At 35.1% G+C, this 25364-nt stretch overlaps 1 protein-coding gene across 2 annotated transcripts in view; it reads right to left on the bottom strand.

The window, feature by feature from the left end:
• LOC143253056 (protein Obscurin-like) overlaps nt 1-25364 on the bottom strand; it is a 253949-nt gene that overhangs the window by 177967 nt on the left and 50618 nt on the right. For both annotated transcript variants that reach the window (XM_076506213.1, XM_076506214.1), the window contains exons 14-18: nt 14105-14210; nt 9748-9926; nt 4131-4236; nt 3718-3896; nt 2416-2524 (exon numbers count right to left, since the gene is read on the bottom strand). In XM_076506213.1, coding sequence (XP_076362328.1) covers nt 2416-2524; nt 3718-3896; nt 4131-4236; nt 9748-9926; nt 14105-14210 — 679 coding nt within the window. The remainder of the gene's footprint in view (nt 1-2415; nt 2525-3717; nt 3897-4130; nt 4237-9747; nt 9927-14104; nt 14211-25364) is intronic.

Genomic DNA, 25364 nt, shown 5'->3' with positions numbered 1-25364 from the left:
AAACGAAAGTAGGATGGGTGAAAGCCACTACAATTAATGCAATAAGGGTCTGTTTCACATTGATAGGCATCGTGGCAATTACCACCACAACAAGTACATGTGAAGTAGCCACAATATGATGTCTTCAAGTGACTGAACTGCTGACATTGGAAACTGCTGAGATGGTTTGGAATTTATGGCCATATCTTGCAATCAAAATAACCTGCCTTGACTGTGGCAAGTGGATGTGGTGATGTAAACGTCAAAATTAAGACACTGGTCGACATCATAATTCCATCCTTGCAAGTGGAGATATGCCTCATTGCAGAAACTCCCTGGGTGCAGAAACCAAAGAGGATCTCTGATTCAGGGATTATTCTTCAAATCCCTATCAACACTAACTCCTCGTGGTGAATTCAAAGTAACATGGGTATACCCACAATGGCCTTTGAATGCAAGAGGAGTTCACCAGAACAAAGCTTTTTGACTGACTTTGGAAAGCTAGCAAGTCCCTCAAGTCCATTCTGAATAAAAAAGGAGACAATTGCCCTAAAAGTTAAAAAAATGCCTGATAGAGAATGTAGTATAAGAAAATGAGGTATAGGTGTTACAGAGGTTGAAGATTGCTTCTCAGAATCTTCAAGAGGTGGTCATTTACCTATGAACTGTTTTTTCACTATTTTATTTAACTTTATATTTGGGAGATCCATAATAAAGAAATAATATTTTGGTGCTCACTGATCCCACCCACCATGGATCCCTACGAGGGGCACTACAGTGCCAAGCAAGGACACTGCAGCAATGCCAGTGTTTCATGAGCACTGTACTCAAACATCAGCATCAGAGACATTGTCCACAACACCCATTGAGAACATCCAACATTGGTACTAAGCTGCCCATCTACAGGAATTCAAGGCCAAAGTGTATTACAATTGGACCCTCAACCACCAGGATCCTCTCCTCCCTGTCACACGTTGCCATGCACAGCAAACATGCGGGCAGATGTTTAGATCCCAGAGTAGGTAAAATGAAAAAACAGGGCCTTCTCTTGGTGGTCCCCTCACCACGTACAGGAATCCACACCGAGTGGACTAGAAGGAAGGCAGCTTGTTATCACTACCCATGCCAACTCTTGGGCTGCTCTTTAACTAACAAACAGTGGAATTGACTATAACTTTATAATGCCCCCATGGGTGAAAGGACAAGTAGGTTTGGTGGGACAGGGATTAAAACTCAGACTGTAACTCAAGCACCCTAACCAACTGGCCATGCTGGGCATCAAAAATAAAACAAATAGCTTTCAAAAAGATTCTTACACTTGTAGCAGTGGAAAAAAAAACAAAGTATGGATCTTGGGAAACATACTATAATGAAATGAGTTACAAGGAATTAACATCACATTTTACTGATGATACTGTGGTCCAAGATTTGAAAGAACTGATCAATAATGCATAGTTTTATTCATTTTGAATTAATACTAGTACTGAGCTTATGTATATTATATTTGTAAATAATTATTTTGTTTCTGAAAAATGCTTCAAATGGAACTGCAGAGAATTTATTGAAGCTATTTAAAGCTCTTTTTTCAAGTATGAACATGAAACATTACAAAAAACACTTGGTAGGAATAGCTGCAGATGTGGAAAACGTTAATCTAGGACAGAAAATGGGTTTAGCTGCCCTAATAAGGTATAAAATCCCATGGCTAATGAATGTGCACTGCTTCAGCCATAGGTTAGAACTAGGAATATGTATCTTATCCTAGTAGTCAATATAATATGAATTTAGATATATTGATGCTATAATACAAAATTTTTACAATGTTTTTTTGGGCTGTCGTGTCTGTAATTTATTATCTGTATTACTGAAATTGTCTTATTGAAGTACCTTACATTTTGCAATACTTTCTCAAATTATCAGATCTGATCAACTAAATGGCAGCTGGCAACAGAAATAAAAAAAAGTTAATATATGTGTACCTATTTCAGAGATGGGCTACTGAGATAATTCCTGGAGTGGGTTATCTTACACAGACAGGTTAATATCTATTTAATTTATTTTCAGTTGAGAAAAGAAGTGTAAGAAATAAGCTTATTAAAATTTGCAGAATTATCTTGGGGATCAATAATAAAATGGCCTTGGGTAATGGAATGACAGACACAAGTTTAAAATTTTGAAAAGACAAAATTAAGAGTTTTATTTTTCTAACAGGTGACTGACTTATGAAATGAGTTGCTGTTTGCAATAACGAGAACCAGGACTTTCAATACAGGAGTTGAATTGTTTGAAAACCATTGTACTATAATGTTCACATTAATATATAATTAATTTCAGTTCTGATCTGCATAGTTAGCAGATAAATGCTTTAAACTTTCAAATTAATCAACATTTGATTATTCTTTTCCTAGTGTATGTGAGAAAAAAGTAAAAACTTACCAACTTAAAGTTGGTTTTGGTGTTCCTTCTACTTCAACCACAAACTGAACATTGGTGTCACCCTCTCGAGCTTCCAGATCTTCCAATTTCTTCCGAAATATAGGCTTACCTTTACAGAAAAAATATATAATGAAAAAAAAAAAGGATATTGCACCAACTTTTTGAAAACATAAATTCAAAATATATATTTGCATTCACTGTTAACAAAAGATAGGTTTTTCAAAAGCAGATCAATTATGCAGTCAGACATCTTCTATAGTCTGTCAATTCAAAATGAGGAATGCTGTACACAGAAAGACCTTGTGTGACTTTGTGCAAAAATTAAAAAAAAACAAACTTTGCTGCAGTGTGATATATGTGATGCTTATATTTAACAATAACAAAAATTCAATTGTTTATAACTTATTATAAGCTATGTAAGCATAATTCAAAATACTTCACCAATTTTTTAAACTTCAAGGTATTAACGTTTAATAGTAAGTTTCTTACATGTATTACCTTTCCTTTCATGCAGATAAACAATTTATACCTAAAGATGATTTTATCAAATATTATGCACATGATAAATGACTGGAAAGTAATATAGAGATGAGCTAGTACATTTAAAACTTTCATTTAACAACGTATGTATATAGGGTTTTTTATCATTTGTGAACATATTCCTAAAACATTTCTTTGTAATCATATTGACAACCATAATACATTTACTATATTGATTTGATTTCAGAAGACTTTGTTCAAAAAGATTACAAACTAATACAGAAACAATGACAGTTTCACTGTAGGTCTAAAAACATATGGACTTATTGTTTATTATTTTATGTAATTTCTTATTCTGATGCTTTGTAGAACATAAAGACAAAGTTATTCTTACATAAAATGAATGATATACTGTTTTTATGCTCTAAATCCATGAATACAATTTAAAAGTTTTTATTAATTTGTCACAGAATAAGGCCATTCCTTATTTTCATTAAACTTTTATTTTTAGGCCTTTGTAGAATGCATAGCTTTAATTGAAATTTACAAGTAATCAATGAGATATATTTAAAAAAAATCTATAAACAAATTCCACTGAAATGAGTAGTACAAAAAAGTGGTTATTATTATCTTTTGTAATTTCAAGTTATGTACCTGATATAATGTGGTTCATCCTCAGCTACGTACTGACAGTAACTAACAAGCTATTAATAGCTTTTCATTTTAATATAATGCATATTTATTGTTTTTTTTTATTTTTATAAATTATGTATATTGTTTGTAATGTCTTCCACTATTTTTCTGTAACTGAAAGATACAAACTTTTGATGCACAGTTTTCCACAGGAAGTATCTTTCCCATATGTATTGCTAGCTTCACAAGAGAATTGTCCAATATCATTTCTTGTAGATTTATCAATTATTAACGTGAATGTGTCAGAAGCTTCTTCTTTTGTTTTATAATGCTTTCCATCAATAGTAACTTCAGTATCATTATGAAACCTATACAGAACAGAAAAAATATCATGTTTCAAGTTGAAAAAAAAGCATAAATATGTACATTTCCAAAATAATAATGCTCACAGAATCAACACTTGGAAAATATCCTTATGGTTGAAATAGGGTAACTTGCCATTTTCTTTGGAAATCCACAAAGAGTAGTTCAACTGAATTAAATTAGTAAGGGTGATTAACAGTTGAATCACAGATTAAGATTGAAAGCTAAGAGCTACTCACCATTTCAAGGAAGGTTTTGGCTTGCCCATGACTTTTACTCTGAAAGATACAGCTTCTCCTTCATTGATTTGCACATCTTCAAGCTTCTGAATAAAAACAGGGGGTGCTGCAATAATGTATAAATTATTCACTTTTAGTATAATATATAACAAGTATACACTCTTTAAAAAATATTAAGAAACAATATATCCAACTTAACTTGAAACTGCATACCAATATAATGCTCAGAAGCACCTTTAACACTCCTAATGAAATCAAATTTAATGGAAATTTCATTTAAATACAAATTTAATGAAATGAAATCAAATGAAATGGAAATTTCATATAAATACAAATTTATTAATCAAATGAAATAAATTTCAATTTAAATGGGGCTTATTAGCCCCATATTAATAACCTTTCAAGTTGCTCTGTTAAACAGTTTTTTATATATTGCTATTCAATTCTCATAATGAATTGAAAGTGGTTTCACATTAATAAAGCATTTAACTACACAGAACTCTGGAACATTTACTGTGCTAACCACGTTTTTGTGAAGCTATACTGAATTCATATAGGAATGTTTACTACAACTCCAAATTTTCTAAGTATACCTTAACAAAATTGTTAAGCTTTTAATCAACATTACTAGTACTAATACACAAAAGACCAGAATTTTTAATAAGTTATTTTTCCTACAGATTTTCAGTGTTTAATGAGATAGTCTGACTCTGATTATACTGAGTGTAAAATGATCTTCATGTAAGAAAAAAATGTTTTTTCATCTTACAGATTTCACATTTCTAGAACCTTCTAAAGTTATAATTTTCCAACACTGAAAATGCTCTTCCCATAGATACAAGAGACAACCTTCTACTAACAGAAGTGTGACACATCCTCCTAGTGCAGGTGAATCCCTCTATGCTGTAAAACCCAATTTTCAGTTCAAGATCAGGCACCAAAGAAGCACAAGAAGTTTGAAGAAAGGGTGGGAACTGTGAATAGAGTTAAGTATCTATTGGAAATACTCTTGGAGTGTTGAAATATTATACCTTCTGATACAATACCTCAGCTGCTCTCACATATTAGCTAGGATCCCACATTGATCTGTCAGAGGGAGTACAGCAAAAGTATCAAGAAAAGCAGCCTTCAAAAAATGCCTGAAGAAAACCGATGGAGTGTGACAACTTGATGAAGAGAACACACAGACATTGGAGACTGCACCTCATCTGAACTAGGTACAGTCTTCACCCTTTAGGAATGATCCTGTTGCTAAATGGATGCACATCCAATAATCACAAGGACATGCCAGTAGTGTAAAATGGCTAGGGCACATTATACTATAATTGGTGGGTTAACTCCAGTCTGAAACCAGTGGTACTGGGAATAGATTATCTTGACCACAGTACGAGGAGAGTCCCAATCGCTTCACCTCAGACCCAGGAAATAGAATGGAAAGAACACATCCATTGCAAGAACATAAACTGGCAAATGTGTGCACACCTGTTATACAACCAACATCAGCTACCCAGGAACTTGACAACCAAATGATAGTAGGAAGATGTAATGCAATGTGGAGAGTGGACTCCAGTCCAAAACCATGTGACATTGGAAATGTATCATCTACTCCATGATAGGATAAGGAACCCATCCTAACCATATATGTGAAGACTTATGTCAGTTGATCCTGCTCCACAAGCACACTCAATCAGCAATAAGAAGAAATGTTTCTGGCAAGAAGTGTCAAAAACATGTGGTATATTTATCCAGCACAAATCAAACTGGCATCTGCAATTGTAAATCAGACCCTTGGTAAGAGGAGAGTACACACCATCTACACTACTTTGCTATTCCTAAATAAGTGGGATGCAGCACACTCAAAAGGAAACCTCCATGGTCCACTACACCAGTGAATAGGAGCTTGTACGTGGCAAGGACTCCCTTACTCCACTGGAAGAGGGGGGATGTTGGATAGTGTAGAAGTCACAACACTGGAGAAAATACAATGGGTGACTACTAAACCTTATTTTTAAAAGCAGGCTACACTTGAAGGATCAAGCCAGGAAAGGAGGGATAGGTAGCAATCCCTTCTTTGCATTCCTCATGCTAGACAATCAGTGTACAGTCTGAGATGGGCATATTATGATGCAACATACCTAAAGGATGCACCTACAAGCAGTTTTGTAGAACAGCATATCTCAACAGTGAGCACTATAAACTATTAAGGATGTATAGTATGGATGTAAGTATTAATATACTTGGACATGCACCATTCATCACAGAGCACGATCTAGCAAGAAGCAAAAACAGGTCACTGTAATGGAAAACAAATAAGACATGGAAACCTACCCACTCTGAATTGACTGGTAAAGATAATGCAAATGTGAAGAATGGCCCATATGCCAGATTAGGTTGTCTGCTCCATGATGAAAACAAAAAGTTAGGGACAGAGTGAGATTGTGTATCTGGTAAGACAAAATTCAGAAAAGGAGATAAAGAAGAATAAGCCAAATGAATAACTTGGTGAATCCAACCAATAAGAATAACTGGCAAATAACTCTGGATAAAGAATGATTCTAATGGAAAAAAAAGACAGAAATGGAAACTATGGAAGTAAGCCATGTGCATAATGTTACATCAAAGAGTTCTGACTGGAAACAGGAGATGATATCGATGGGAATGGGAATACAAATGTGAAAAAAGACAGAATTACCCTTCCAAGCAGCAGATATCTTGGAAAGAAAGGAAGAATTTGAATAATGAATAACATAAGTGATGTGGTAAAGAATACAAATTACATTGAGGGTGAACACAATGACTGATGATGTCTGTAGGTTAAGAAAAGGAGGCAACAGATCTTCAAGGAAATGAGATAAAGGGAATAGGCTGAAGTGGCAGGAGAGAAAAACATGTAAGGCAATATGAACATTACAATTCAGCAAGGGAGTAATTTAGGGAAGACAAAGAAGGCACAAGGGAGAAAACTGGAGAGGAAAAAAACAGCAAGGATCTACATAGAAAGACCAATTTCAAATAGTCAAGTGAAGATACCAAAAATATGAGGAACGAGATGGAAAGAGGTGCAGATGGAGAGGCCACTGATCATGTCAAACTTACATAAAAGCTTTAATCTGGACCTCAGGAGAATCTAAGGAAAATTGGAGTTTCCAAGGAAGCCAACTCCCCAAAAGAGTTAGAACCACCAGCAATGATAGAGAAGAAGAGAATAAAGCCTTCTGAAACAAGAGCTTCATAGACCTCCTTCAAAGAGGAGAAAGGTTGGGTCCTACTGAGATGCGAGTTGAAGAAGACAGCAAGTGGACAAGGTACTGTGTCAGGATAAAAATGGACTATGTCAACTTGATTAGCCAACCCACAAGGGAGGCATTTCTGAGAAGAAATGAAGAAACTGAGTGTGGACAAAAAATGCTGGAAGAGAGAATGCCAAAAGGAGCCAATCATCCATATAATAATGGAAATGTATCTCTTGAGAGTGTAGCAGACAAGGATGAACCTTATCACCCAACAAAAAATGAAAAAAGATAAGGCCAAACCAAACACAAGGGTCCTGAATTGACAGAGACAATTCATAAACAAATCAAAAGTACCAGTGGGATGTAAGGGAAATGGGGATACGAAGTTATGCATCTGATACGCTGACCTTTATTGTCCAAAGATCTGGAGAAAATACTTCATGGTTAATTTTTTTTACCTTACAGCTGTACAAAAATCCTTTCAGAGTACGCTGAAAGCCATCTATTGTAGCAGACAGCTTTGTGTGAATAATCAAGTTACAAAGACCTCACAATCAACTTACAATTATGCTACATGAAGTGACAGGTTACTAAGTATCATAAAAATAAGGCTATTGGAATTTTTCAAAGTTTCCTAATCTAATCTAAGATGTTTCTAATTTTTCCTTTTAATTAATATCATAATAATAAATAAAACGTATGCAGAAAAAATAAACAATTTAGTACCTATGTTGGTACTCTTTGTTTGTTTTGGAATTTCGCACAAAGCTACTCGAGGGCTATCTGTGCTAGCCGTCCCTAATTTAGCAGTGTAAGACTAGAGGGAAGGCAGCTAGTCATCACCACCCACCGCCAACTCTTGGGCTATTCTTTTACCAACGAAAAGTGGGGTTGACCGTCACATTATAACACCCCCATGGCTGGGAGGGTGAGCATGTTTGACGCGACCCTTAGATTACGATGCGCACGCCTTAACGCGCTAGGCCATGCCAGGCCCACATGTTGGTACTCAAGCCTTTTGCTATTGACAGATGAAGCATTCTAACCCTACTTTACAATAATAACTTTGGTGAGTTAAAACATTATTATTTTTATTTCAAATATATATTTTAGAGCAGAAGACATTATCACAAACTAAAAATACTATGTCTTAAAACTTCTATAAATTAACTAACTTTCTAACTAAACAACAAATAAGTTAAAAATATTCTGTTAGGCTGTCAAGCAAAATACCTCAAAGTTAATCAAAGAAATTGAGACAAAAAACTTCCTGACCTGTCACCTACAAAAACTAACTTTATACTGAATCATGTAAAACACAATCTAAAACAGTAAATCTCAGGGAAAATTATTAACATTTACTGAATGACAGGATGGAATAGAAGGGGCTTGGTATGTTGGTTTAATTTTTTTGTTTTTATTGGGGTTATAAATTTATATTATGACTTAGCAACATATACAATATACATTGGTGGCAAACTGTATATTATATAGAAATATAAAGAAAAACTAAAATGGACAATTCAGAGTAAAGAAATATTGCATAATAGAGAAAAGTGAAAATTGACAATTTATTTAAATATTTTAGTTTCAAATTAAAAATCTAATTTACATAAGATTAAAAGCTGAATTATAATCTATGTTTTGATACCATGTTTCTTCATATACATTGATAACGAACTTGGTTAATAAATTTTGAATGTAACTCTAAATATGGTTGTGACATGCTTACTTTGACCCAGCCACACACATATGGTTTAAATGGGTAGCTTAGTTTTTGAAAAATAAAATGGTATATCTGAAGTATCTTAGAGACTTAAACACTTTTCATTCAATCTTGTATGTTTGAACTATAAAAGATAATTTATCACTTTACCAAAAGGTATGTTTCTGTGATAATACTTTTACATTTGTGGTTTTAAAGAAGCTTACATTACTTATTCAAAGACTGATGAAGATTATTTCACAGGAATCTTACAGACAAAAGTGTACCTGTTACTTACAACAACCTATTTTAATATTATTCAACACCAATACAGATAACTATTTTGTAGGGTTAATAAATACAGCAACAGAGCAGTAATGTTTATTGATTTACTTAATCTTATATACACTTAACTAAATAATAGTTTTTAATATTTTATTTATGAAAGTTCAACAAGCTTCATCCACCTATTTGAGACTGTTTGAAAATGACCTACTAATGTCGACACAGTATAATCCAAACCCGCAAACTTTCACTCTTATTGTAACTATAAAAAATTAAACATTAATGAAACATGTACTACAAGAATATAAATACTAATCAAATCATCAAATAACAGAAGTAAATCTTTTAAGAAACGTTTTTCAGGGTAAATCTAACATAAAAAAATCTCACTAACCATTAACAGAGAGCACACCATAACTACTGACTTTGCCAAATTTGTTTGAAGCTTCACAAGAATATACTCCTTCTGTTTCAGCAGTAGCCCTCTTGATTTTCAGTGTATATATAAGTAAGGCCTCATCAGATACAATTTTGTAGTTTTCACAGTCTACAAGTCCTTTATCGTTGAACATCCTAGAAAACAACAAATATCAGATGAATATCTTTAATATTTCTATAGAAAATGGCTGATTTAACTTTAAAATAAAAAATTATTTACTATTCCATAATTAACTATTCAGTTGAAATTTCACAAGAGCAGAAATAACTTAACCTGTATAAAAGTATGAAAGAGCTTGTACAGGCTTTACCTAACAATACAACAAAGTCTTTATGTATCAGGCTTAGTGATCCAACTCTCCAATAACTAGCTTATTAAATGTTACATGGACAGATAAGCAAACAAATTATAATAAACATCCTACCAGAAACTGCCTTATTGACATCAGTGACATTGAAATATAGTCCCTGAAATGTGACATAAATCTTCCAATAATCATCAACACTGATGGATAAGACATTGGAAGAGTAGTGCTCTCCTTTGCATTTTTCAATTTCAACAACAAACCCAGCAAACAGTTATCTGTCATTCACAACAACTACAGATATAATGAGCTCATATCTTGAAGACAACTTTAGTGATTTGTAGTGGTGAAATAAAGAGAGACAGAAAATAAAACAATTTTATCTTAAAGTACTCAAGATAAAAAGCCAGTCAATCATCCAGTAGTAAAACTATTAGGTTTTAAAGTGGGAATTACATAAAGTAAATCAATTATTGTATTAAACTGAATATAATTAATAAAGACATTTTTGATTAAAAATAATAAATGAAAATAGAATCAAAACAAATGAGATTAACAAACTGAAGAATTTCAAACAAGAATGAAACTTCCAGAGCAAGTCTTTGTTTTTTCACACAAAAAAAGCAAATCTGCTCACTATAAAGTCAGAAAAAAATGTTCCTCTAAACTGCATTGATAATTCACATACCCTCTGACCAATCAAAAAGCAGGTACTAGAATGGTCCATATAACAGCTGAAAGATAGTGCTCTACATAGAGCCAAAAGAAGAATGCAGTGCAATTATCCTATAAAACAGTAGACATTTTGCAAAGTTGGTTGCTGCTATAGAAAGTAACACCTTGATCTGATTTAAGATATTCCAAGTCACAATCCAGAAATGTTGATGAAAAATATAGCATGGAAGAGTCAGACGTATATGACTTGCATACTACATTGTCACATAATGAAACAAAAAGTCCTAAAATTTAACAAGTGAAAGCAAAATTATTCAAAGTTAATAAGCTTGTTAAATATGTATTTCACTTTGGGATAGGCCTGTCAGTGGGAGTACTAATAATGAAAAGTATATATATACCCATATGAGATACTGGCACACATGGCAAGTGAGCACACCATGCAGCAGCCAAGAAGATAATTAGTGATTTTTGTCCAAGACGGTCATATCTAATTAAGAGACCAGCCCAAGACTTAACATACTCTTTACTTTTGTTTCTAAAACCCATGTATAATATTACTGAGATGAATATACTTATGATTTTGTCTGACAAAAACCAACAAAATATTGAAGATATCTGTGCCTAAAAATTCAACTTTAATTGAGAGTGTAATAATTAGAAAATCTGATGACAAAATGTTTGTGAAAGCAACAACATATAGCAGATGATAAGAAATGCAAAACAAGATATGCAACTTCAGACTTTATCAGCTAACTAATGTTTCACCTGACAAGAAGAAATTACCTAGGCCTAAGAGAATGTGACTGTGGATGACATTTGTGCATAAAAATTTAAGAAAAATATGAATACAGTGTAAGAGTTTGACATTCATCATAGAAAATACTGTCACTTAAAATGAGATAAGATAACATACAAAACTTCCATCAATAATGCTGGAGACTGAATCCTGGCTGTTACTAATAATCCTAAAAATATTAAAAATATTCCTTCTCAAAATTTCCTTGAAATTGTAGTAGATTAATAGTTAAATATCAGATAAAATGAATTTATAATTAGAATATAACATATAACTGATGATAATAATACAATTATTTATTAATTTAATTATGGTGATCATATAGGATACTAATCATGATCACTACTGAAAATCAGAAGAGTTTTAAAACAGTATCTGAGAGCAACAATGATATTGTTTCAGTTTAAAATAATGATAAAGTAAAAAACACAATTCATCAAAATGCCCAATGTTAATATTGTGAAAACCATATTATTTTGTGACTGACAAAATACTGCAGCATGTAGGCATTATAAACCTGCGACAGAACTAGGGTGACAAAATGTTGCTATAAATATAGGTCTAAGTGACCATAATGATGTTAGTGATAAGGTGTCTGAAAATAACTTATAAAAACTTCTACAGAATGTTATCCAAAGCAATATAATTTAGTATTGTGAAGATATTACGATATAAAATGAAATGTAGAAGGTGAAAAATAGAAGATTTTACAGTTTTATAAAGTTGTAACAAAAGTATATCTGACATATGAACAGTTAATCTGAAATGTACGATAAGATGTCAATACAATATACTCTCCATCTTTTGCCAGTATTGATGCTCTTTCAAATTTGCCGTAATGAATTTACAATGGAGGTGCCAATATATATTATGAAGATTAAGTTCTAATTAAAGAAATGCAGTATCTTGCATTTCACAACCATTTGTGTAAGTAATCACATAATCTTGTTTCCCTCAAACCTAGTTATTTTCAAGACAAAAATGCATAAGCTTAGTATGATTTCTGATGCATTCTCTCTTGTATGAGAGTGCAAAGCAAGACCACTTTTTGAAATATTATCTTGATAAATCTTGACTGAAAAGAAAGGTAAAATAACTGAAACCTCTTTGAGAGACCAGATGAATAAAATTTCAACAAATCTGTTATTATCTTTTACAAAGTGCTCTTACTTGTCATGCTATCTTAGGAAGGTCTTGTTTCAAATACTGATTCTCAATTGTTTGCTAAAGCTGATGGACTTTTCTATTTAACAAGCCTCTATGTTTAGTTGGAAGCAATACTGATAATGTTTCATATTAATTTAATGCCTCATTAAAAAATGGAAAATTGTGTTTATTGTTTGACTGAAAGTAGCGACTTCAATTTACTATATTACATTGCTGATATTTTATCAACACTATTCTTCAACAGAGTAAAAGAGTCATATCTCAAATCATAAAGCTTAGAAAAGAAAGAGAAGTTTGGTGAAAAGTGCAACAAGACTTATAAATACTACTGAAAGCTCTGTATAGTGAACCACAGCAAGAGCAGATTTTCAGCCTTCAAGACATGTATTTGCTCTCAAATTATTTCGTGATTGATCAAATATCTCAGCATACACTTATTTATGAGAGAGACTTGCTTGAACAATGAATGATCTCAAAGAAGAAGATATCCAAAGACAGTGTTAAAAAAAAAGAAAAAGTAGTCCATTACCAACAAGAGTCACTGAAAGAAATGGAAATTTTAGTTTCAATGGATGCAGTATATTTTTGTTGGTTGTTATTCTTTCTTGTGATAGCCTTTATCAACATAAAGAAGGGTGATATGTTAACTAAGATCAATCTAAAGCTAGCCACATCTCATCATGCTGTCCTTTCATCGATGCATACCAATTTCTAATGAACATGTCACTGAAGTGTAGTTAGAAATGATCATTGCCATTTACAATCTATAAACGTATTCACTGGTTTTACAAATTAAGACCTTCAAGGTACAGTTTGCATGTGCCAAGCAGGATAGACAGATTAAGAAAAAGAAAATCATTTTTCTTCATGGTTCTTTACATAATAGTTTGGTTTGACTGTTGCTAAGCACAAACTAACAAAATTTGCCATGTTTTGCCCATCATAAATATTGATACCTGATTTATTTTAGCACCATAAGTGACTTACAGCTGACTTTATATAAAACAGACATCAGTCAAAAGAACCATTTGCAATTCATATTTTGTATGAATCTAAGATGTTACTTGCATTAAAAAAAAAAACAAGTACTTGAAAACTGTATGAAACATTCATTACTACAGTATGTAACAAGAAACAAAAGATACATTTTCATATACCTATTCTTGGCCCTCATCATCCAATTATTGTGAATTCAGCCCTAATAGCAGTATGTATATGACAAAAATTAGTACTTTCATTGACAGATTTGACTTTAAATTTTCACTTTTCAGTAATTAGTAGCACACAGTAACATAAACCCTAGAAACTAAAAAAAAAAATCCCTGATATGATAATCTTTATAATTAATAGCTTTTTTAAAACCATACCATTTGATTTCTGGAATGGGATCAGAATCGAGCTGACAAGTAAATTCTACATTATCTCCCTCCTTTGATTCTTTGTCTGATAGCTGACGTATAAATTTTGGTTTGGCTAGAAACATAAAATGTAAAATAAGAAAAAACAACAACAATTAACTAACACTCCAATATCTGTTTTGTAATTTTCAATTGTGACTATTTATACATGTATGTATTTCTAATGTTTACTCAAAGTCTTGCATGCAAGTCATAGAATATAAATAAGAAAAATATGGATGTGAAGTTAAGGAGGTTTTTGGGTTCTCATAATTCACTGAACTCAATTACTTCAAAAACTGATATTAATATAAAAGGAGCTATTCAAAACAATAATCTAAATTCAGATTTTGGAAATTTTCAAATTTGAGTATCTTTATGGTACAAACAAGGGGTTTTAGAGCTTCTCAGGACTGGCTCTATTGATCTTCAAGAAAACTGATATGGATATGTAAGAGTTTCTTTAATTGTTTGTTCAAATATTTGCACAAGGCTACACAGTGGATATTTTCACTAGTCATCCCTAATTTGGGACTGACAGACAAGAGTTCAGGCAGCTATTCAACAGCATTCACTGCCAATTAATGAGCTGCTCTAATATAAGACTGGAATTTAACCATCACTCATAACGTATCCATTGCCCAAAGATACAATGCACAGTTTTCAGCAATGGATAATCTACTAACAATGGTGTAAAACAGATATTCTTTTTCAACAAAAACAATGTTATTAATAAATTCTTTGGTGCAATACAACTCTGATATAAAGTGAAAATTAAAATAAATGTCATCGACACAAAATTACTTAAAAAGATAATCAAAATGTTATGACTAATACAGGTGGTACACTACAGTTCATACATATCATACACATCTCTCAGTTTTATGTGTATATCAGAGTATTTATGCTACAACAAAACACAACTCAGAACAAAATAAATGTTAACATTTTACTACACTTAAAATGTATTTTCTATAGATACTTACCTCCAGCTTTTTTGATTTGTGCTGCTTTCTGTATTTGCAATTTTCACTTGATGCTCCCATGTACCCTCAGGTGTTTACATATGGTATAAGCAACATTGTACCATGCAATAACCCTCCACTAATAGGAGTGCAACATATCTCATAGTGCAGCTGACTTTCTGTATAATATTGAGCACTATTATCACTTTGAAATTGTACACCAGAAGTGCGAAAAATGGGTGGGAAGTGTGAAATAAGGTAAGTATTTATTAGAAATACATTTTCAGTGTAGGAAAATATTAACTTTTGACATATTACTTTATTTCTTTTTACGTAATAGCTAGAATCACAAACTAAAATAGTGGATGGACAGCTGCAAAAAAATTACATAGATGAACAACCATCAGAAGATGCCTCAAGATAATCCATGGAGTGTGATTCCCTGATATCCTAATATATACTGGGTCACATTCATGGGAAATCACACCCCATCTGTACCAGGTATATTCTTTAGTCATTGTAAAGATACATTTGCTAACTTGGGCAGAAAAGATACTCATCCAATATATAACTGAGTGTGCAACATGCCAGAGAGTTTCTAGGGTGGTCACATTATATTCAGTGGGTCAAATCCTGTCGTAAACCAGGTGGCATCAGGTATTTGTTGTCCAATCTGCAGTAGAAGGAGGATCACAACTGTCTTAACCTCAAGTCCAGAAAACAGAAGAGAAAAGCTGCTTTCATTCTAACAATACAGGTAGAGTGCATGTGCAGAACCTAGACACAATAAACACCAGGCTATCCAGAAACTCGACATATGGGCAGCAGTAGAAAGGGGTGAATATAAACGTGTGTCAATTCCAGACCAAAGCCAGGCATTCTGGAATTTTTCATCTAGTTCACAGTAGAGGGAAGATCCATAAAAACCACGTGTGTGAGGATATATGTTGACCTGTCCAACATTGATGCAACACCATACTGCTTGAAAACTGACATTCAGGTGGCAGCAGGTTGAGGGAAAGCCAACTAGAGGGGGTGAATTGCATGTGGTAGATTCAATCAGTCTAAAACATGGTAGCATTGAGAATTTGTTTTCTAGTTTGCAGGAGGAGAAGAATGCTCATTATCTACACTAATAGAACATAACTTCCCTACTCTAGAATAAGTGAAAGTAGGCACACTCAAGAGAAAATTCCATGGTCTACTACACCAGTAACTATGAACTGGTAAGTGGTAAGGACTCCTATACTTATATTAGAAAAGGGGAGAATAACTTGGAGGGAAGTCAAGAGGAACACAACACTTGGGCAGTAATCCTGGCACTGCTTTATTAATGATAGTCCATGAGTTGATACAGTCTACTGTGAGCATTATTTATGGAGCAAAATGTCACAAGGAAACCTCTAGTGGTCTTGTAAAGCACACTATCTCATCAGTCAGTGTTACAGGACTGTTAAGTATACCTGAACAGGCATCATTCACCAAGAAGTGGGATCCAGAGTTGTAGAAAAGTAGTGGAAAAGAGAACATGAAGGATGTTTAGTGCTTTTGTATATGTGACCCGTGGCTGCTTGATGTGTGGTATAAAGGTCAGCTTACAGTCAAAGTTAAACTCCAAGAACTTTGTTGCAGAGACCACAGGCAGCACAACTTCACCAATACGGAGTTCAGGATTAGCGTGAATACCCAGTTGGCAAAAATGCAGGCAAACAGTTTTAAAGAGAGAGAAGTTAAAGCAGTTTGCTGTAGTCCACTTCTGTAAATGATTGAGAGCAGTCTGTAGCTGTCGCTCAATATACCTTATATTCGACAACTGACTTGAAATGTGAAAGTCGTCGACATAGAGTCCGCTTGCAACAGTGAGGAGGAGTTGTTCAGTGATGGCATTAATTTTTATACTGAAAAGGGTGACACTCAGAACACAGCCCTGAAGGAGTACAAGTTCTTGTAGAAAAGAACGGAAAAGTGTCAAACCCACACGAACTTGGAATCTCCTGTCCATTAAAATTTTTTTAATAAAAATGAGCAAATAGCCATGTAACCCACATATATAAAGGTCTTGCAAAACGCCATACCTCCATGTTGTATCATAAGCCTTCTCAATGTCAAAGAATATTGATACAAGATGTTTGAGAAAGGTTTCTCTGATTGACATTTCAAGTCGAATCAGGAGGTTTCATGGTGGAGCTCTGTCATCGGTACCCACACTGGGTGAGCGAGAGGAGGTTGTTTGATTCAAGGAACCAAACAAAATGAGCATTAACCATCCTCTCTGAGGTCTTACAAAGACAGCTCATCAAAGCAATTGGATGGTGGTTTGAAGGAATCTTGGACTTAGGACAATAGCCTGGCACCAGGCATCATGAAAAACATTCTCCTACCAGATCTGGTTAAAACAATCAGAAAAATAGAAAGAGAAGCAGGAGATAGTTGGCACAACATGTCATAGTGTACATCATCAGGTCCAACCGATGTACTGCCAGACTGATGAAGGGCCAGTTTGAGTTCCACTAGTGTAAAGGGACGATTATAGTCATAGAGACAATCAGCTCGAAAGGAAAGAGGTGATTGCTCTGCTCCAGTCTTGATGGTTAAGAAGGTGGAAGAAGAAGCAGAAGTGCTAGATACCTGGCAAAAGCTTTCACCTAGAGTATCGGCAATGCTCCAGGTATAAGCTACTTCCTGATAGAGAAAAATCGAGAGGGAAACAGAATTATATAGCCCACTGACCTTTCGAATCTTGTCCCATATAACTTTGTAACTGGTGGTAGAAGATATGTTGGTTGTGAAATTAATCCAAGATTCTTTCTGGCTTTGACATCTTACCCACTGAGCATGTGCATGGACCTGCTGGAAAGCGATGTGATTTGAGAGTGTGGGATATCTATGGAAAGCATCCCAGGCCCATTTTTTGAGCGTTCTGTGCCATGTGGCAGGCAGGATTCCACCACGGATGAGAATATAGTGGTAAATGTGTTGAGGTTTTAGGAAAACACTGAACAGCTGCTTGTATAATACAGTCAGTTACTGCAACAACACAGTCGTCTGTTGATAGCTTACAAACAATGGCACAATCAAGTTCTGAGAGAGCAGTGAAAGAGGGCCAGTTTGCCTGATCCAGCTTCCACCGGGGCAAGTGGGTCGAGTGGCATGGATCACAGCCAGTCTCTCTCAAGATTATAGGAAAATGACCACTGCCTCATGGATTATTGTCAACCCTCCATGAAAAATGGGAGAATAATAAAGGGAAGCAAATTGAGAGATCAATATCAGTAAAGGACCGACTAAGTGCATGGAAATATGTAGAAGAACCAGTATTGAAAAGAGAAAGGTTGTGATCAGAGAGCATATGCTCTATGAAGCGACCCCTCCTATCAATATCAGCACTTCCCCAGAGGGAATGATGGCCATTAAAATCCCCCAGGATGAAGAAGGGAGACTGCAACTGTTCAATGAGAGCATGAAGGTCTGATTGATCATATGTCTCTCCAGGTGACAGATAAAGAGAACAAACAGTGATGGTATGACCCAAGAAAACACGGATGGCTATGGCCTCCAAGGGTGTGTCGAGTGGCAAAGACAGGGTGGGCACATGTTGATCAACCAACAGCGTCACCCCTCCATGCACTCGCCCATCACACAGCCTGTCATTTCTGTACAAAGAAAACTGCCAAAAAGTGACTGTATTGGCAGGTTTCAGAAATGTTTCCTGCAAGAAAAGACAAACAGGATGGTATGAAGCAATCAGTGTTTTGATGTCATTCAGATTAGAACTAAACCTTGACAGCTCCATTGTATTATGGTGGCCATTTTCATCTACGTGTTGGCAAATTGGGTAGAGAACCCTTCTGTTTACGATCACGTCTTTTTTTCCTTACTTTCCTTATTCAAAGGAGGTATACCAACCTCCATGGATCCTGCCCTAGGTCGAATGCTGTTGGAAGGGGATTCTAGTGATTGAGGACGTGAACAAATGATTGTTTTGCATCTTGGGGTGGGAGAAGATGTATCCAAGGAAATACCTGTAGCTGGAACCAAAGGATGTGGATCTTGGGGTTTATTGGAATGTATGTAAGGAACAAAGAAAGGTACTGAAGTTGATTCATCAACTTTTTTAGCCATCGAGGTCAAAAGACTTTTCATTTGTTTGGAGAACAATTCTATTGGAGGCACACAGAGATCTGTCTGCACTCCCACTGCAGTTGTGGAATAAAGTGCAGCAGCATACGTCCGAGATGAGGTAGTGGACAGCAATTTTCAAGCCTCAGGATAAGTAATGTTATGAATCGTTTTCAAACACTGCACCTCTTTTTCTTCCAACCGTTTAGGGCAAGAACGAAAGTAGGATGGGTAATAGCCATTGCAACTGATGCAATGAGAATTCCATTTCACACTCATAGGTATCATGGTCCTTGCCACTGCAATGAGCACATGTCAAAGAACCAAGAAATGACATCTTTGAGTGACTGAACAGCTGACACAGGATACATCGGAGAGGGTTTGAAATGTATGGCTATTCTCTGCAATTAAGATAACCTGCCTTGATGGTGGCAGATGGATGTGGTGACGTAAATGTGAGAATGAGGGCAATGGTCAGCATCATAATTTAATCTTTGCAAGTGAATATACGCCTCACTGCAGAAACTCCTTGGGTGGATAAACCAGCAAGAATCTCAGACTTTAGGATGTTCTTCAAATCCCTCTTAACAATAACCCCTCGTGATGAATTCAAAGAAGCATGAGATGTAACCTCAATAGGTATATCCCCAATTGCCTTTGAATGCAAGAAGAGTTCACCGTGTTGAGATGTGAATGTTTACACCAAGTTGTCACCAGATCAAAGCTTCTTTACTGACTTTGGAGAACCAGCAAGTCCCTTCTGAATGAAAAATGGAGACATTTGCTCTAAAGGTGTGTCTGAAAGTGAATGCAATATAAGAAAATGAGGTACAACAGGTGGTACAGATAGTGAGGATTGCTGCTCAGAATCTTCAAGACATAGTTGTTTACCTATAGACTATTTTTCATTATTTAATTAAGGTTTTTAATTGGAGTATCCATAATAAAGAAAGGGAAATTTCGGTGCCCATTGACCCAACCCACCATGGAACCCTATGAAGGAATGCACTACAATGTCAAATAAGGACACTGTAGCAATGCCAGGGTTCATGAGCACTATACCCAAACACCAGCATTTGATACAATGTCCACAACACCTGTTGAGATCATCCAACACTGGTACTTGGTTGATCCTAGCTTGAGTGGACCAGCCAACTGACCCAAGGGGCCACCCCAAGGCTGCCCATCTATAGGAATTTAAGGCCAAAGTGGTGTGTTAGGGTTGCACACCTCAAAAACCAGGATCCTCTCCTCCCCTTCTTGGGTTGTCATGCATGGCAAACACGTGGATGGATGTTTAGATCTCAGAGGAGGTAAACTGAAAGAACAGAACCTTCCCTGGGAGATCCCGTCACCACGTATAGGAAACCACACTGAGGGGGTTGGATTTAGAAGATATAGCCAAAGTATGCAGGCAATATGAGACAAATGTGTGACGTGTATTCTATATGCTAGCCTGCACAATTTCCTATAAAGGATTAGGGAAATGAAGAGATAGAGAAAGGATGACTTGAAGGACCTGGTGAGAAGAAACTTAGAAAATGTAAATAGAAACTTCAGTCAATTGATTCATAAGCCAGATGAATAAGCTGATGAAGTCAATCAATCTTGGGTACAGAAGTAGTTCATGAGGATAAAAAAAGATTAGAATGGGAAATATGAAGAGAAACAGTACAGGTAAAATAACAATGAAGAGCACTTGCAGGATAAAGAAAATTGAGCAATAAATGGAAGAAAATACTGTCCCCTTCATGTGCTGCTGTCATTTTTAGAAAAAATAAAATTACATCAGGATTAATAACAACATATGAAGAATGATTAGAAAATGAGGGACGTATCAATAGCAAAGAGATTTGACCTACAACTTCCACACAGAAAGAGGAGTGAAAAATAAGTCTTGAGGTAGAGACAGTAAAAGAGAAATAAGGTTAAAGACTCAAAGGTGGAAAAGATAAGGCCATGGTATGGCATTTGAAGGTGGAGAATAATGAAGGCAAAAGGAATAAAACAGGAGAAGAAAAAATACAGACAAAACATGAAAAATGAAATGTATTGAATAATTCCACACCATAGCTCACAGTGGTAGAAATGGATTAAAAAAACCACTGAAAAATAGCCAAGTCAGAAAGTTGGAAAATATTTGGATGGGAAGTTGAGAAACTGTGATGCAAAGACTTTTGATAGAAAATGCATTGTTTATGCTGGTATAGTAGCAGAGAAGAAGAGTGGAAAGAATGAAAAATGAGGAAGGTTAATTCCACTGAGATTCCAGGCCACCTTGTAAAGAACCAGACAAAAACCCCATAAATAATAATAGGGTGTAGCTAAGGCAGAATGAATGATGGAAGAATGAAGTTGTGGAAAAGTTGAAGTGGCATAAGAGGAGATGAATGAAGGATATATAAGAGAGAAGAAAATGGCTGTGCTAACCATAATTGAGCAATAAGAAGGACACAACACTGAATGGTTTGAATAACAGAGAAGATGCAGGAAAGATGATGAATTGGAGGGTAGACATAGAAATAGAATGGACTAGTCTGAAATGAAAGCGACCACAGATAGAGCTGAAGGATTCAGAAGTAAAGAGGGAGTTTGGTATTGAATTGTGTGGCAAATGCACCCAGAAACGCAGTATCCAGCTGGAAGCATAACTACCAGAACACCTAAGCAGCAAGAGATCACTCCATTGGTATACTCTTGTCTGGAGGATGGAACCAATCTACTTCAAGGTTCAGAACACTTAGGATGTGAAAAGCATGAAGTTAGACTTGTTGAGATTAGGCCCATAAAAGGAGATCAAGTGTTTGAAAATGATACAAATGAGACCAAGTGCTCCCTTTGATGGTTAATATAAGAAACAGAAGTGTAATTGCTGGAATGGATCATGACCAGAAACCCCTGTAAAGCAGGCGAGAAGTGATCCATTGAGCACCCAGTAGCTCCAAAAGGTTGATGTGTTGGGTAAATTTGACCATCAACCAATGACCAACTGTCTCCTGAGAATCCAACTATGACCCCATGAAGATGAAAATGAGGATAAGAATAAGTAAAACCAGCCAAGATATTGTCAACTTAAAGGGGGTGTAAAAAATGAAAAATGGAGGAGTCCAAGGGATCCCAAACAATGTTCCATTGATTGTGCAATACCTATTGAAGACAACACATGTGCACAACTCCAAGGGATAAAGGATTCCATGGAAAAATCTCACACACAGGAAAAGAAGGAGAAATCCTGGCTTTGGATATCAAGTGCTCCATATCCTTCAAATGCAGAAGTGAAGGCTGGGCTCTGCTGAGGTGGGAGTTTAACAACAGTTTAAGAAACTGAGAGAGGACGAAGATGGTTTGGGTATAAGAGGTTCGCTGGGAACTAGTCATCCATGTAATAGTGAAGCTGCAGTCCCAGGTCAAAATATGAAGGGCAAAAGCTCTGGTTATGTAACAGAAGACATAAGAAGCAAATACCAAACTAATGGGAAAGCAAGGAAATAAAATACTTATATAACATGAACAAAATGAAAGCAACACTGGGATGCAAAAGAAATAAAAATATGGAGGTAAGCATCTAAAATGTCAACCTTGGTCATAAAAAGTTCTTGAGTGATCAACTGTCTCAAGTGGGTAAAACACAAGAGACCAAGGAAGCAATTAAAGTTTGATAGATTCATAAAAGGCTACTTATTCCCTGTTATCTTAGGAACAATGAACAGATGAGAATTGGACTCTGAAAAAAGAAAAACACCTGTTTCAAAGAGTCTTTCTGCGTGAGATCCAGGATCACCTCTGGAAAGAAAGTGGATCTTCATAAGAAGGGAAAGAAATGAGAAATGGATATAATGGAGGAGAGAGAGAAAGACAAGAAAAATTCCTTCTGTTAGCACTTGAGAGAGTGCAAGAATCTGAAGCAAAAGGACACTACAGATGCTCAAGCCATTTGCTACTAGTTGTTACAAGTCCTAAAACAGTAGGCAGGTACCAAAGAACTGGAAGTTAGTTAATGTAATCCCACTCTACTAGGGATATGATAAAAATTGTCCCAGTAACTCTGGATGCATTAGTCTTACAATGGCTGATAAAAGATGCTTAACAAAGTAATTTAACGAAATTTAGAATTTTATTGGATAGTCAAATTGGTTTCACTAAGGAAAATCTTGCCTTACAAATCTTTTTGATGTTCTTTGAAAAAATCACTGATTATGTAGATGAGGGAAAGGTGTATAGGAATGTTCAAAAGCATTAGACAAGGTACTACGTAAAAAGTCTGCAAGAAAATTATCTTTATATAGGTGTGGGAGATAAATTAGTAAATTGGATATAAGAGAGGTTGGATGGAAGAAACAAACTCAGTGACAAACTCAGTTCAGTCAAACCGGATTAATGTTGTAAGAGATTATTCAGGGCTCAGTTTTAGGGCAACTGCTCTTTTGATCTACATCAATGACATAGATGAATGAATGGACAATAACTTACTTAAATTTGCTGATGGTACTAAGGTCTTGAGTGTTGCATGCTGTGAAGAGGATGATGCTGATTTACAAAAGGATTTAAATCATTCACTGAGTTGAGCAAATAAATGGCAAATGTATTTAAATTATAATAAAAGCAAGACAATGCATGTGGGTTATCATAATTTGAGTTATAAATATAATTTGGATGGAAATAACTTTAAGATTGTCAAGAAAGAAATGGATCTTGGTGTAGTAGTTAATCATTCAAGCAATGTGCTGTTGCTAGCAGTAAAACAAATAGGATTTTAGGTTGTATTTACAGAAATATTGAATACAAGTCTAAATAGGTTATAATTTCATTGTACAGATCATTGGTTAGACAACATTTGAAAACTGTGTTTAGTCTTAAGGTCCTTACCTTAGGAACAAACGAATTGTTGGAAAGAGTTCAAAAAAAGAGTTACTAGAATGGTACTGGGATAGATGGACTGTCATATGAGGAGGATTACAACCATCAAATAAAATGTTTTATCTTGATAAAAAAGAATTAGGGGCAATCTGGTTGAGGTATTTAAGATTGTAAAAGGAATTTATAATGTTGGTGCACCATCTTTTTTCATATTTAACAGCGAGAATAGTAGGACAAGGGGACACAAGAAAAACTTTGGCAGGGTAAAAATCATCTTCAACTTCGTTTTATTTTTAACAGGAAGGCTATCCTTTGAAAAGGATTGCCTTTAGATGTTGTAGAGGCATTAAATTTACACAAGTTTAAGAAAATGCTTCATATGTATATGAATTATCATGGCTAGCTTCAAATTTGTTTTTTTTTAATTATTTTAATATAGAGTGTAGAACAACCAAGATGGGCCCATAGTTCTCCTGCTGTCCCAAAATGTTATATGTTATGATTAGCAAAAGCAAGTGAGGAAGCCAAATATGGGGTTTAGGCATGCTGGAACCAATATGCAGTTGGGTGAGGAGTATTGTTCAGCATGGACACAAATATCTGAGAAGGGGGGGGACAAATTACCAAATGTTAGCCCTGAATGAATGTGGGAGGGGAAAGAATCATATAAAAAAGAGATATGAGACAAAGTAAAACAAACCAGAGATATTATGTCCAGGAAGGTTGAGAAAGGACAAGAGTGATCCAATGGGGTACACTGGGAAGGAACCACAAAAGCAAGAAGTGAACAAAGGCAGTCCAAGTCTTCATCCTCAGACTTCTTTCACCAAAAATATGGAGTCTGAAGCCACAGCAATGTTAAATGAGGTAGGATCCATACCAGAAATCATAGTCATAATAAGAAACTTAGATTTAATCTCTTAGAAAAAGAAGGAAAAACTTTCTACAAGAAAATAAATGATAACAAAATAGAAATTGCCAAAAAATGGTAACATGAAGTTAAAGTGAACACAAAAACACAACGTACAGAGCAAAAATTTTGTACAACTGCACTTGTGTATGCCTAACCTTGAAGTGATGATAGCGCTGTACAGCATACAGTACATAGAGAGTCAACTGCACTAAAAAGATGTTTCACACACCTACTGGTAAATAGTTGTTGCAAGCTCATTTGTATGCTTTAGTGCAACTATTCCATGTGTAACCCATAAGGGAAGGTGAGAACTCTAAGGCTAGTGGCAAGCAAAAATTGTGCATATAGAGAGCAGAACAAATCATTATGTAAGAGG

This window comes from Tachypleus tridentatus, chromosome 6, assembly GCF_004210375.1.
Source record: "Tachypleus tridentatus isolate NWPU-2018 chromosome 6, ASM421037v1, whole genome shotgun sequence".
Taxonomy (NCBI): Eukaryota; Metazoa; Arthropoda; class Merostomata; order Xiphosura; family Limulidae; genus Tachypleus; species Tachypleus tridentatus.
The sequence above is the reverse complement of the archived record's forward strand: the minus strand, read 5'-3'. Positions and strand labels throughout refer to the sequence as shown.